The sequence below is a fragment of the Canis lupus genome, chromosome 33, assembly GCF_003254725.2.
Source record: "Canis lupus dingo isolate Sandy chromosome 33, ASM325472v2, whole genome shotgun sequence".
Taxonomy (NCBI): Eukaryota; Metazoa; Chordata; class Mammalia; order Carnivora; family Canidae; genus Canis; species Canis lupus.
Genome location: NC_064275.1, coordinates 27,480,251 through 27,492,900, shown reverse-complemented (window position 1 = coordinate 27,492,900; position 12,650 = coordinate 27,480,251). Strand labels below are relative to the sequence as shown.

The window sequence follows — 12,650 nt, the reverse complement described above, 5'->3', positions numbered from 1 at the left end:
CTAGTCTATCTTCCAAAGAACTGGATGACTGCTCTTAAACCCCCTTGCCACCTGCCCATCACCATCCACCGATCCCTTTACATTTGTCTCCTTCATAGCACTTTTAAATAGTGCTTGCCTCATTGGACACCTGCTTCAGGAACCTAATCAGCACTTCCTTTTTTAAAAGATTTATTATTATTTATTTATTTATTTATTTATTTATTTATTTATTTATTTATGAAAGAGAGCAAGCAAGAGGGAAAGAGAGAGAGAGAGAGCACAAGCAAGAGGAGGGCAGAGGGAGAGGGAGAAGCAGACTCCTCGCTGAGCAGGGAGCCCAATATGGGGCTCGATCCCAGGACCCTGAGATCGTGACCTGAGCCAAATGCAGAAGTTTAACCGACGGAGCCACCCAGGCTCCCCAGTCAGCACTTTCAACAATTATCCAAGGTCTCCCAGCAGAGGAAGAGCTTAATATGGAGCTCCTCTCTGTACTTTACTAATTCTCCTATAAAATGCTCAGAGATAAGATTCCAAAGGCCCAAGGCACCACTTCTTATTTGCCACAACAAACACTTGACAGGCTCCAGCTCCACCAAGTCTAGAGAACAGAAATCTCTCTAGCCAAGCACAAGGATGGGAGAGCCCTGGGGCAGGAGTCAAGAGGGCAGAGTTCTAGGCCTGCCACTGGCACATATCGATATCCTGTGAGCAGCTCTCATGGCCACTAACCCTGATTCCTAAACAGAACACAACACATAGTCGCCTAGACTGCTTCTCAGGGCTATTCGAGCTCTCACATGCTATTTATCTCTGAGTCTACAAAGGCCTCTCATCTCCCTTCTTAAAAGCTACAGGCCATGTCCTCGACATGTCTCTTTCCACCACCAATGTGGCCAGTACCACCTGGAAGCACTCAGAAACCAGTGTTTCTCAACCTGTTAAAACTATCATCATTCCCTGCATCAAATGAGCTTTTTAATGCTTTTTTTCCTTAACTGCTCCATCCAATGGATTTTTTAGAAAGACTTTTATTTATTTTAGAGAGAGAGAGCGCACATAAGTGGAGAGAGAGGCAGAGGCAGAGGGAGAGGGACTCCCAAGCAGACTCCCCACTGAGCTTGGCCGCAACTCAGGGCCTGATTCCAGGACCCTGAGATCATTACCTGAGCCGAAATGGAGTCAGACGCTCAACCCACTGAGCCACCCCGGCGCCCCCACCCAATGAAATTTTAATATCATGAATATACGCCTTTTTAGGTACAGTATGTCTATCTGTGCTTAAAACATAAAAGAGCAAACTTTTCACTAGCCAACCCCCCTAACCCCGACACGATTTTCATCCCCCTTGCAGGCAGCATTAGCCCTGTTGAAAATGGTGACCTAGATTGAGCTGAGGGCTGCATCTAGCTGTGTGACACAAGAGGAGCTATTTGCTGCAAACTCCAAAAGCCATAAACATATCCACAAGCCAGAGGTTTTGAAAATAATCCATTGCACAAGCCAGAGTGGACTCTGCCAGATTTCCCACTCTCCTAAGGAAACTGGCCACTTCCCACTCTCCTCCCCAGGCCACAGCGTCTCCCGCTCCAGGCCCTGTCCTTGCTCTCACCTCCGCCCAGGGCTCGCACTCCGTTAAAATGAATCCCAGCAGTGACAATGGGAATGATGAGAACAAGGTGAACTGTGGGTGATGTTGTTCCAGGAATAATGAGAATCCACTTCAAGGGCAGAAACAACGGGGCCCCTGGCAGGATGGAGCGTCATTCGGCTCCCTCCCCCGCAGGACCTTCCCCCCCACCTCACCTTGGCACACTGGCCAGATAGGTCACGAGTTTCCGCAGGTCTTCCTGTCTTATTCTGTCATGATTGCTGCGAGCAGGGAAGGTCAGGATGGGTCCGCCTCGCTTATCACGGCCCCCTGCAGGGAGGAAGAGGAGAGCAGTTAGGAAAACCAGCCAGAAAGTGTGGCCAACAGGAAGAAGGAGTCCGGCTGAGTGTGGGTGGCAACAGGCAGAAACCCTGCACCCAGGGAAACACGGTCACTGCTTAGGTGAAGGCGTGGGATTTGGACATGGTTCACCTGTGCGACCCTGGGCAAGTCTTCTGACTGCTCTACTAGCTCACTGCAAAGTGCAGATGAAAACAACGATGAGCATTTTACAGGGTGGCCGTGAGGACTGAGCACTTTGAGATGCAAAGCTCTCTACCAGTGGGAGATGATCAGGAAGGCGGCGATGCCTCCTCCTATGGAGAACACAGCTGTGGGCTTCGGAAATTTAACCTTCAGTTCGCTTCTCTTCACAGATCTCCGTGAGGCAGAAGTGTTCAGGATTCACTGGCTACCGTGGTGAGAAAGCCTGAAAGCATCCATCCAGGACATCACTGCTCGGAGGGTTTTAGATTCATAGAAAAGATGTTAAGTGTTCTCTGCACAGCCAAAGATCCACCCCTGCCTGCCTGCCTGCCTGCCTGCCTGCCTGCCTGAGGTGCCACCTGTCAGTCCTGCTGGAGGAGCACGGGAATCGTTATCAGAAACCAGGATGCTCAAGGTCTTAATCACTGCAAATGCATATGTACGCACTATGATTATAAATGTTTTCTAAATATCACATTAAAAAAAAAAGCAGGAAGGAGTATAGTGAAATGATGATCATTGTTGCCATTAGAAGGTTAGGATTTCACGTGGCTGTTTTTTCTTTCCACTTTTTTCCTAAACTTTCTATTCACTATTTATTGTCATCATTTAAAAATGTATTCCTTAATGGGCACCATGATTAGGAAGCAGGACCAAGTTTCTCAGGAGGGTCACGGGGGACAAAGTTAAGGTATGCCTTTACAGGCACTGGTTATTACACGAAGAAAACCTCTGTGTCATGAGCACAGAGTCCTGCACACATCCCAGGCTGCTCCCCGACACCCTCCAGAGTGGGGACCTCAAGGGGATGTACTACAAGGAGGAGGCATTGGCATGGCCATCACCAACAGTGGAAAAGAAGCTTAAAGATCAGCCCTGAAGAAGGAGCTCTCTCAAAGAAAGACGGAGCCTCCCAGAGTCCCCACCCAAGTGTGGGCTCATGAATAATGTTTCCCTCTGGTTGGAGGGTCCTGAAGCCATAGACAGAAGGGAGGCATGACAAACAAAATCCGAACATTTCCAGAATACTCTTGAAGAAGAAATAAGAAGGCCGCAACGAAAAAAATGTCAAACAAGATCAGGGCCACTGAGAAATTTGCCCTGATGGAAAAAAATGTTTCAGCGGTACCACCACCACCCCCAGCCCCACACTGGAGCAGATTTGTGTAGATATACCACAGAGTTGGACCTGAGCCCCCAGCTCCAGACCTTCCATACCACAGGCCCTAGTTCTTTGTATGAATAGCCACCCCCAACTCATCTGCCTTGGAAATGATCCCCACTTCCCAACTGCCTTCCACATGAAGAAAAGGAAGCAGAAGGATTAGATGGAAGGTTTCCCAAAACTAGGAGCATCTCCCATACCCTCACCCTTCCTCTCTAGCCTTGACCCACCCTAAGGATTTTCCACCCTTGGACGGTTTTAACTGCAAGTTTCTGCCTTTCTTCCTGACCTTCCATGGACACCGTAGAGCCATGAGAACATGGGGAGCCAAGGCTGGTCTGCTTGGCAAAGGCTCACTAAGGAGCTTGGACGACTATCGACACTGTACTTCCTAAGCTAGAGCCAGTTCTGCCCTTGGAAACAAGAGTTTCATAAATATGGCTGGGCAAGGTTCCAGATGGCAGAGGAGGGGGGAAAGAGGGGAGAAAGCCTGGAGCAGTACAGCCCCCACCCCCTTCAGGAAGCATGGATAGGGATTTGAGAAGGGGCAGCAGGATCAGCCAGGTGTTTGTCAGAAAGGAGATAACCTTGTAAGAATAAGGATGTCGGAAGCAGAAGAGGAATGAGCAGAGAGAAAAAGCCATTGTGCTGGAAAGAGTGGGACCTTGGGTAGACGAGGCCTCAGAGCGGGTGCAAGGGGAGAGAGGTCCTGCCCCCTTCTCTGAAGCAAACTGATAGAAATCAGAGAGGGAGGAGGAAACAGATAAATTAAGGAGAGGGATGAAGTCAGCCTACCTGGGAGACATTGTTCTTCAGGTAAAATAGCAAACTAGCCCACCTACCAAGGGCCAGGATAGGCTTGAGGTATTTGGGAAAAAGGGGAGCAGACCGTCACTGGTCAGCATCCCTAGAGGACGAACAGCAGGACTGCATTGAGGTGGGCTAAGAGGGATGAGGCAGGGACCTCGGGCATGGTGAGAGCTCTATTGGGGTCTAGCCATGGTGTCCATGACAGGTTCTCACTTGAGTGAAGGCAAATCAAGCTAGTGCGTGCATAAGCGGGGAGGGCCCAGGGAAGGGAGGAAATGTCTTGCTGGATCATGAGCTCCCAGGGAAGAGGGGACAGCAGATGTTTTGCTCATCTGCTGTCCATCCTTTCCCAATGTATAGGGGAATATCAGAAAGGATCAAAGGTAAGGCACTAAGGCCATAGACACACATGTCAGAGTTAAGGTCTTGGACACGCATGGCCAAGGTAAGGAGGTGGAAAACCTTGGTACCAAGAAGGCTGAGCCGCCATGAATATGTAGGAGAATGGATCATTGACATGGGTACTGCAGTTACAGAGGGTGATAAACAGAGATGAAGAATGAGAACCCCCCGCTGACGTCAGTGCACATCATGGAGGTGGATCTGAGAGGGTGCAAGACAAAAGTAGCCAGGCTTTGAAAAGGCAATACAGATGCTCGCAGAGTCGTCAAAAGAGCCATTCCTTCACTCACCTCATTCCTGCTGTGGGCCTGCCTGTGTGAGGCTTTGGTTCCAGGAGCTTCAGGACAGAGATAAAATGGAAAAAGGAGGAGGGGACGGACGGTCTGATGTTCCAGAAGTGACACTGATCCCCTTCCCTAGAGGCAGGGCAGGACAAGGTCGGGGAAGAGACAAGGCTAAAAGCAGGGGTAGTTAAGGCTTCCCTGATTGAGCCAGAAGAGGGACAGTGCTCAAAAATTTCAGGGGCTATCAGGCTCCAGTTAGGGCAACTGGGGAAGGCGGGGAGTGGGAGGGTAGATGGAAACAAGAAAATGCATCAAGGGAATTAAACCAAAAGTTTGGTCCATGTAGTAAAGTTCTGCAAGATGTCGATGGATATATATGATTTTTTTTTCCCCCAAGGGAATGAGGTTACTCTGTAGTTCGGGAGATGGTTTCATGTGTTTAATAGACATGTGCTTTCATGAACATGGCAAACCTCCAGGAGGCAGCTATGATATGCATTCCCACACTTAGGAGTATACAACCCCTTTTTCTTTTTTTGAGGCTCATCTTGTGGGACTGCTGTTCTATGGAACACACTTTGAGAGACCTGGGTCCAGGTCTCTGCTCTGCCCATAAGATTGTGGCACAGCAGCCGCACAGATAACGTTGGTGGGAGATAAGGAGGCAGAGAGGGACATCAGGGGTGGCCAAAAGGAGGGTGTGAGTGCACAGAAAGGTCACAGAGGTGAGATGAGCTCTGTACAAGCAGACTGGATAAAAGGCACAAATGGGTGCTGTTCAGGGGTGGGGGGGGGCACGCATGCGCTCAGAAGAAGCCAGAGGGGGCAAAGGCGGGGAATGCCCAGGTCTTGAATGCAGAGCAGGACGGCCGGGCTGGAAAGACAGAGGCTCCCTGAGGCACAGCCACAGATCCTGTCACACTCACGTGCACACACCCACATGCAGAAGCTGTAGGGCTGTGCTGGATTATTCCAAATGTGCGTTCCCATGGCAGCACAGGCTCCTTTTCCCTGGCCACGCTGGGGGCACTGGCAGAGGAGGGCAGGCACAGCCAACGCTTTGCTTCTCCACTTGCCACCTTCCTGCTCAGAAAGAAATGCGATTGCTACACTGCATTATTTAATTCTGGGTTGTTTTGTTTTGTTTTGTTTTATTCTTGTGTTTCTTTTCTTTTAAAAGCTCAGGATATAAGAGGCTTTACTGGTTTGTTTCCTGTTTCTGTTATTGTTTTTTTATTATTATTATTATTTTTTTTTAGATGCAGCCAGCTGTCTCCCTAGCATCCTCAGCATCCGTCGCCAGCATGGAAAGACAATGTTCCCTAAGTCCAAAAGCTCCTGGCACCATGCACAGATGAATAAGACTGCTCAGCCCACATCAGTACAAGGGTGTGAATGCACACCCCCAGCCCCCTTGCTCCTGCCCTGGCAGACTTCTACCTGCCTCGTGCTGGACGGCTCCTTGCTCCTGTGCGCTCCCTTAGGACAACTCTCTAGAGTTGGGCTGGCTGGGCCCCCGCCTCAGGGGTCCAGCTTAATTTACATGAGAAAAGACAAGGCTTGGGGGCAGCCCAGGTGGCTCAGCAGTTTAGCACCACCTTCGCCCAGTGTGTGATCCTGGAGGCCAGGGGATCGGGATAGAGTCCCACGTGTCGGGCTCCCTGCATGGAGTCTGCTTCTCCCTCTGCCTGTGTCTCTGCCTCTCTCTCTCTCTGTTTCTGATGAATAAATAAATAAAATCTTTTTAAAAAAAGAAAAAAACAAGGCATGAACAATCAAACAAGGGTTCCCATGTCAGAATGTACTGTATCTGCACTCCTATGTCCTACATTGACGCAGGACAGGATGGTGTTCAGAGGCTCTGCATTCAAGCCAGAAAGGCCTCCTGGAGGAGGCAAAGTAGGAACTGGCTTGAGAAGGAGAGGAGAGGCTCAAGCTGGCAGAAGGTATGGATAGAGCACTGCAGGTAGTGCTTGTTTGGGCACAAGAGAAATGCGAGGATTAGCAGGATACCCAGGGGACAGAAGGACATCAGGTTAAATGAGGCTCAGGGCCACCAGGAGGAAGAAGAAGAAACGAAGTGATGGGGCTCTACTCGGGAGCAGAGAGTCAGCAGTAGGGGCCTGTGGGCCGCGTCCTGGAAGGCAGCGGCTTAGCGCTGCCCAGCGGCCCCCCCGGACTTCCACGCAGGGTCCTCCCACATGTCCAGCAAGCACTCCGATCCAGGCGTACAAAGGCTTTTCAGGTTGTCTCACTACACTTCTACCCACCCTGAAATCACTGCCCAGGGTCCCACCAAGGGGCGGTTCAGCCTGTGTTGCAACACGTTCAGTGACGGCTTCACTACCTGCTAAGATGTGTAAGCACCTGACACTAACGGGGAAAGGCAGCTTCTCAGTGTCATCTCGCGGCCACAACAGTAAAGCACAGGTATCACTACTGCTGCTGCTGCTGCTGCTACAAATAATAGTAACAATAACAACAATCTCCACACTCTGAATCATCAGTGTCTCACCTTCCTCTCAGTAGGCAGGAGGCCCCTGCTGCTTGGTCTTTCCTCCCCCCAAGCCCCTCCTCTCTCTCTCTTTCTTCTCTCCATTTTCTCTGTTGCCCATCAGCCAGGCCAAGCAGCACCTGAGGAATGAAGCCATATACTGCGGGCTGTATTTGCTCTTTCCCTTTGACTCTATCACCACTCCTTGTAGACAATCAGGATTATCCAGAAACAAAGGCCCAGTCCACAAGGCACGAGCACTGGGGTGTGTTTCTTTCAATGTGCTCCTTGATGGGGCATTGCCATCAGGCCAGCCCCTGCTGGAGAGTCTATAATGGAGGCCTGCGATGGAGCCCAGGGTGACGCTGGCGCCCCGGTAGCTCGCCTTCAATTATATCACAGGCCACCAAACTGAAAGGTCCAGATAGTAAATAATTTAAACTCATGGCCATCTGGGCTCTGATGAAACTACTCGGCTCTGCTGTTGTAGTTAGCAAGTAGCCACTGACACCGCCCGTAGCAGGCTGAACAGCAGCCCCCCAAAATATCAGGCCCTAATCCCTGCAACCTGTAAATGTTAGCTTATTTAGAAAAAAAGACTCAACAGATGTGACTACGTCGAGGCTCCTGAGATGGGAAGATTATCCTAGGTTATGTGAGCAAGCAGTTATAGGTATCTTCCTTCAAGGGAGGCAGAGGGAGATCTGATACAGACAGAAGAGGAAAAGGCAATGTGACCACAGAGGCAGAGATGGGAGTGACATGGCTGCAAACCCCGGAATGCTGGCAGTCACCGGAAGCTGGATGAGGCAAGAGGCAAGAGGCAAGAGGCAAGCTCTCTCTTAAGAGCCTCTGGAAGTTGGGACGCCCGGGTGGCTCAGCGGTTGAGCATCTGCCTTCAGCCCAGGGCGTGACCCTGGGGTCCTGGGATCGAGTCCTACGTCGGGCTCCCTGCATGGAGCCTGCTTCTCCTCTCTCTGCCTGTGTCTCTGCCTCTCTCTCTCTCTCTCTCTGTGTCTCTCATGAATAAATAAATAAATAAATACTTTAAAAAAAAAAAAGAGCCTCTGGAAGTAGCACAGACCTGCTGACACCTTGGTTTCAGACCAGCAAATTGGATTTTGAATTTCCAGCCTCCCGAACCATGAGAGAATACATTTCTATTACTGTATGCTACCAAATTTATGGTAACTTGTTACAGCAGCAATAGGAAACTAATACTACCTAAACACATGCATGTGGCTGTGTTCCAATAAGATTTTACTTATAGAAACAGGTGGCTGGCTCACAGGCTATAGTTCGCTGACCCCTGAATCAGACATCAAAAGATCCAGGTGCACAGATGAGTTGGAGAAGAAAGTCGGAAATAAATATTTGCAAGTCATGATTCAGAAAAATAAATGAATGAATACAAACACTCAACTGAGTTCCCTTTGCCAAGAAGGAAAGATAAAGAGGAGCTAGAAAACATCTTAATCTCCTACCCATGATCGGCTCAGAGATGAACCCAAATAAAACCTCTGGGAATGTGTGAGGTAAACAGACTCCTCCAGCTGGAGCACCTCCCATAGAGGCCCATGAGGGACCTGATAGGCCTGGGAGGGTGAGGTGAGGTCAGGTTTATGGTTGTGAACGTCTCCCAGAGCACCCAGCTGGGATCCAGGCTCTCCCTCCTCTTTCTGACTGTCCCTGGAGCAAGGATGCAGCCATCCACTCCAAATGCCACCCACCCCCCACCAACTTCTCTCTCACACACCAAGAAGTGATTGCTTACACGCATGTGCGTATACACCCTTCCAGGTCCCTTTCAGACCAAAGTTCCACAGACACTCACCAGACACGAAGGCCACTTTTTCCTTTAGGATAGGAAGGACATCAGAAGCTTTCAAACCATCATTCCGAAAAGACCCTGTGGGATGACAAAACAGAAGGAATCAGGATGAAAGAGGTCAGACGGATGAATCCCTGGGTCCCTCCCTCAGCGGCCCAACCCCATCACACGCCAGAAAGTTGTGCCTTGTTCAGGTGCTACAGCCCAGCCCAGTGGGACAGGAGAAGGTCCACAACAGATAAGACACTTCCACATGATGCCAGGCCACAGAGGTGTCCCTTCCAGGGAGAGGACGGTCCAGGTTGCCCCCACCACATATACAAAGCTCCGTGCCTCGCAGGCAACAACCACAGCCCTGCAACTTGACGATGGGGCTTTTTAAAAGCCACTTTTGTACCTCTTTGCCTAGCATGGTGTCTGGTACACGGTAAGCACTCAGTGAATACCAATGGAACAGGATAATTAATATCAAGATGGACCACAATGCCCTAAATAATTGTGTTTGCCTTTCCTCTACCTGGCACAGTGACTCTTAGTTTTCACTATACAAATTATACAAGCAAATCACAATATCCCCAAGTGGGAAGCAAAGTTGAATGCAATACCCTTCTTCCTCCTCCCCCTCAATGTCACCCTCACCAGTCCACAACACACAGGAGGTGTGGAGACATCAGTCTCCTGGGAAGGAAATGCACTCCCTTCTTCAGCAATTCATTCTCTGCCTAAATTTTGCTCCTCAGCTTCAAAGTCCCCTCTGGGGTCCAGCGGACTTCCTGTTAGGGGGTTGGAAGCAGAGGCCTGTGGCTCACATAGAATGGAAAATAATGATGTGCCACGAGAAACAATAACCTCAAAGGACAACCCAACCTGGTGAGTTCAAGGCACGTGGGAAGAGAAGGCCCCCCCCCCCCCCAACCACCACACACACACATATAAAATCCCGGGTCGGCCCACTGCGCCCTTACATTTAACCCAAGCACCCTACAAGGACCCTCAGGGAGAGCCAGCCCACACTCTGTGAGCTATAACTGGAATCTCTGCTGTACATCAGCACGAGGCTATCACACACAAGGATCCCAGAGGAGAGGAGGTTCTGTGTCAGCTCAGTGAAACAGAACCAGAGACCACAGGCAACCGTCCTAGTGCCTTTCCCCACTTGGCTTACTACCTCACAGTCCCAGTTTGACAATCTGCAGAGAAACGTACTGGGAAGGATGGTCCCACGCAGGGCTTTCTTAACTTCTAAACCCTTACTGCTTCAAGAGACTCACCTGGGAATTCTGGTAACAGCCCAAGATTAGAATCACTGGCTTAGGGAAGGGAAATGAACCAGTTGCACGCTCCACCAAAGAGGAGGAAAGATGTGTCTCCAGTTGCCATGGTCAGGGGTTATGTCCTGACCCCAAACAAATTTCCAAAGTATCTCTGACCATTTCATCTATTCCTTCTCCATTTTTCACTACATAAATACACTGAGCCTTTTTATTCATCATTTGCTTCTCTTTACAAGCTGGCCCACAGCACCCAATGCCAGAAGAACCCCCTCCAAGGCTCACTCTGAGAATGAAAAAAATATGACAAAAAAAATTAAGAAAAAACAACTCCAACTATAAGCATTGTTTTGTACAGATCTTTACACTCTTTGTGTCCCAACACAGGAAAACTTAAATCTCACTAGTAGAAACCAGTTAGGATCAATGTAAATTATTATAGAATTTACAAATATATAGGTTTTTTTTTTTTTCAGCTTCATGAAATAAGATGTTTCAGTTTCCTTGGCAGGGAAGAGTCCTATGTGGCTGCACCAAGCAGACAAGGATCATCTCTAGCTGATGCGTGAATTGTTTGTGTAGAATGATGCCTCTGTTGTCATATATGAAATATATGTGTACATCAGTTTTAAGACATTCTCCTCTATACCACTACATACACTAGTAATTGCTATAGGAAAAAATTTATAAGAAAGGTTCAAGTTCAGTCCCATCTACTTCCAGATTATTTATAAATCCAAAAAGATCAAGGCTTGGGATTCCTGGGTGGCTCAGCGGTTGAGCGCCTGCCTTCAGCCCAGGGCGTGATCCTGGAGACCTGGGATCATGTCCCACATCAGGATCGCTGCATGAAGCCTGCTTCTCTCGCTCTGCCTGTGTCTCTGCCTCTCTCTCTCTCTGTGTCTCTCATGAATAAATAAATAAAATCTTAAAAAAAAAAAAAGATCAAGGCCCAAATGAATGAGATTTTACTGTATGACAAGAATCCACACAACCTTCTCTCCAAAACCCCTGTCCTATTTTTCCTACTGCTCTTCCTCTCCCCTACTTCCTTTAAAGTATGCAAGATGGCTTTAATTCCATGAAGTCCCCAGACATTAAGGAAGACCTCGGAAGTTGCTATAATGGAAGCAAAAGGTTCCCTCACCTACCCCCTCATTGCTTGCACTCACGGAAGGAGAGCAAGAGGGTGCTCTGAATTCCATCCCTCACAGTCCACTCATCATGCCCCACCTGTTTCTTCTCCCCTCCAGACTCCAGGGCCTGAGAAAAAGGCAGTGGCTTGTCCCAGCAGCTTGCAACCATTGGCAATTGGCTGGAGTAAATGTCAGTATCTTGGGTTGGGCTGGTCCAAGATCCCAAGGGCTTCCTCTTCCCAGGCCAGAGTATTCCCCGGTCTAGGGGAGAGCACAGCTGAACTACCTCCCAGGTTGTGAGTCTACCATAAGAAAACCTAAAGTATCTAGATTTACAAAATCCTTAACTTGGGGATAATCGTTTCCAACAACAACAAGATTTTTCACATTATAAAAGGATTTGCTCCAGGGTCTCTTTAAATAAAAGTTGCCTTAATGGTTTGAGTTAGTTTTTCATTTGCCAAAAATTGAATTACAAACAACTTTTCAACAATGTATGCGTTATGTAAAGCCAAGTAGAGCTAAACTAATTAGCCCAGCAGCTCAGAAGTTGGCGACCTTGAGTAGAAAACCTATTTGCTCTGGCTGAAGGTCCTATGTATCAATTCCCCCAGGCCCTTGTGAAGCCAGCTGTTGGGCTCTAGAATAAAGGGGAAGTCCATCGAACACGAATTCAAACAGGACCAATGAAATAGCAACATGTTTTCACTATCAGGTACATGTCTGGGCAGACTCATAGAAAATGTTCAATAAATATTTGATGAAAGGATAAAGAAATGAATGAAATGGTAACCCTTTCTCAAGTGACATGCGCGAGGTCAGCGGCCTCATCTGTCACACCAGGTGCTGGTGATCTGCGTAGATGATCTACAGGGTCCTGCTCAGCTCTGAGAGTCTGAGACTTTTTTAAACCTTTTCTTCATATTTATTGGCCTTTCAGATCCTTGGATTATCAGATCAATATGCTTTGAGAGAAAGTCCTAGAAACGAACTCCCTAACAAGGTTCAGTGTGCTTTGGGAAGATAAAACAGCTCTTCGCTGGCCTCCCAGGGTGTTCTTTTCCAGAAATCAGCTCAGGAACTGGGATGCCCAAGACACTTCACTCCATTGTGCGGACATCCCAAGGTACCAGAATGG

At 48.7% G+C, this 12,650-nt stretch overlaps 1 protein-coding gene across 19 annotated transcripts in view; it reads right to left on the bottom strand.

Annotated features, from left to right (window-relative positions):
- The window catches only part of KALRN (kalirin RhoGEF kinase), a 659,950-nt gene that overhangs the window by 459,646 nt on the left and 187,654 nt on the right, over positions 1-12,650 (bottom strand). For all 19 annotated transcript variants that reach the window (XM_035710078.2, XM_025474776.3, XM_049105377.1 and 16 more), the window contains exons 2-3: positions 9,109-9,183; positions 1,789-1,903 (exon numbers count right to left, since the gene is read on the bottom strand). Coding sequence is in view for 18 of the 19 variants with exons in the window: in XM_025474776.3 (XP_025330561.1) it covers positions 1,789-1,903; positions 9,109-9,183 (190 nt within the window). In the remaining variant the exon portion in view is untranslated. The remainder of the gene's footprint in view (positions 1-1,788; positions 1,904-9,108; positions 9,184-12,650) is intronic.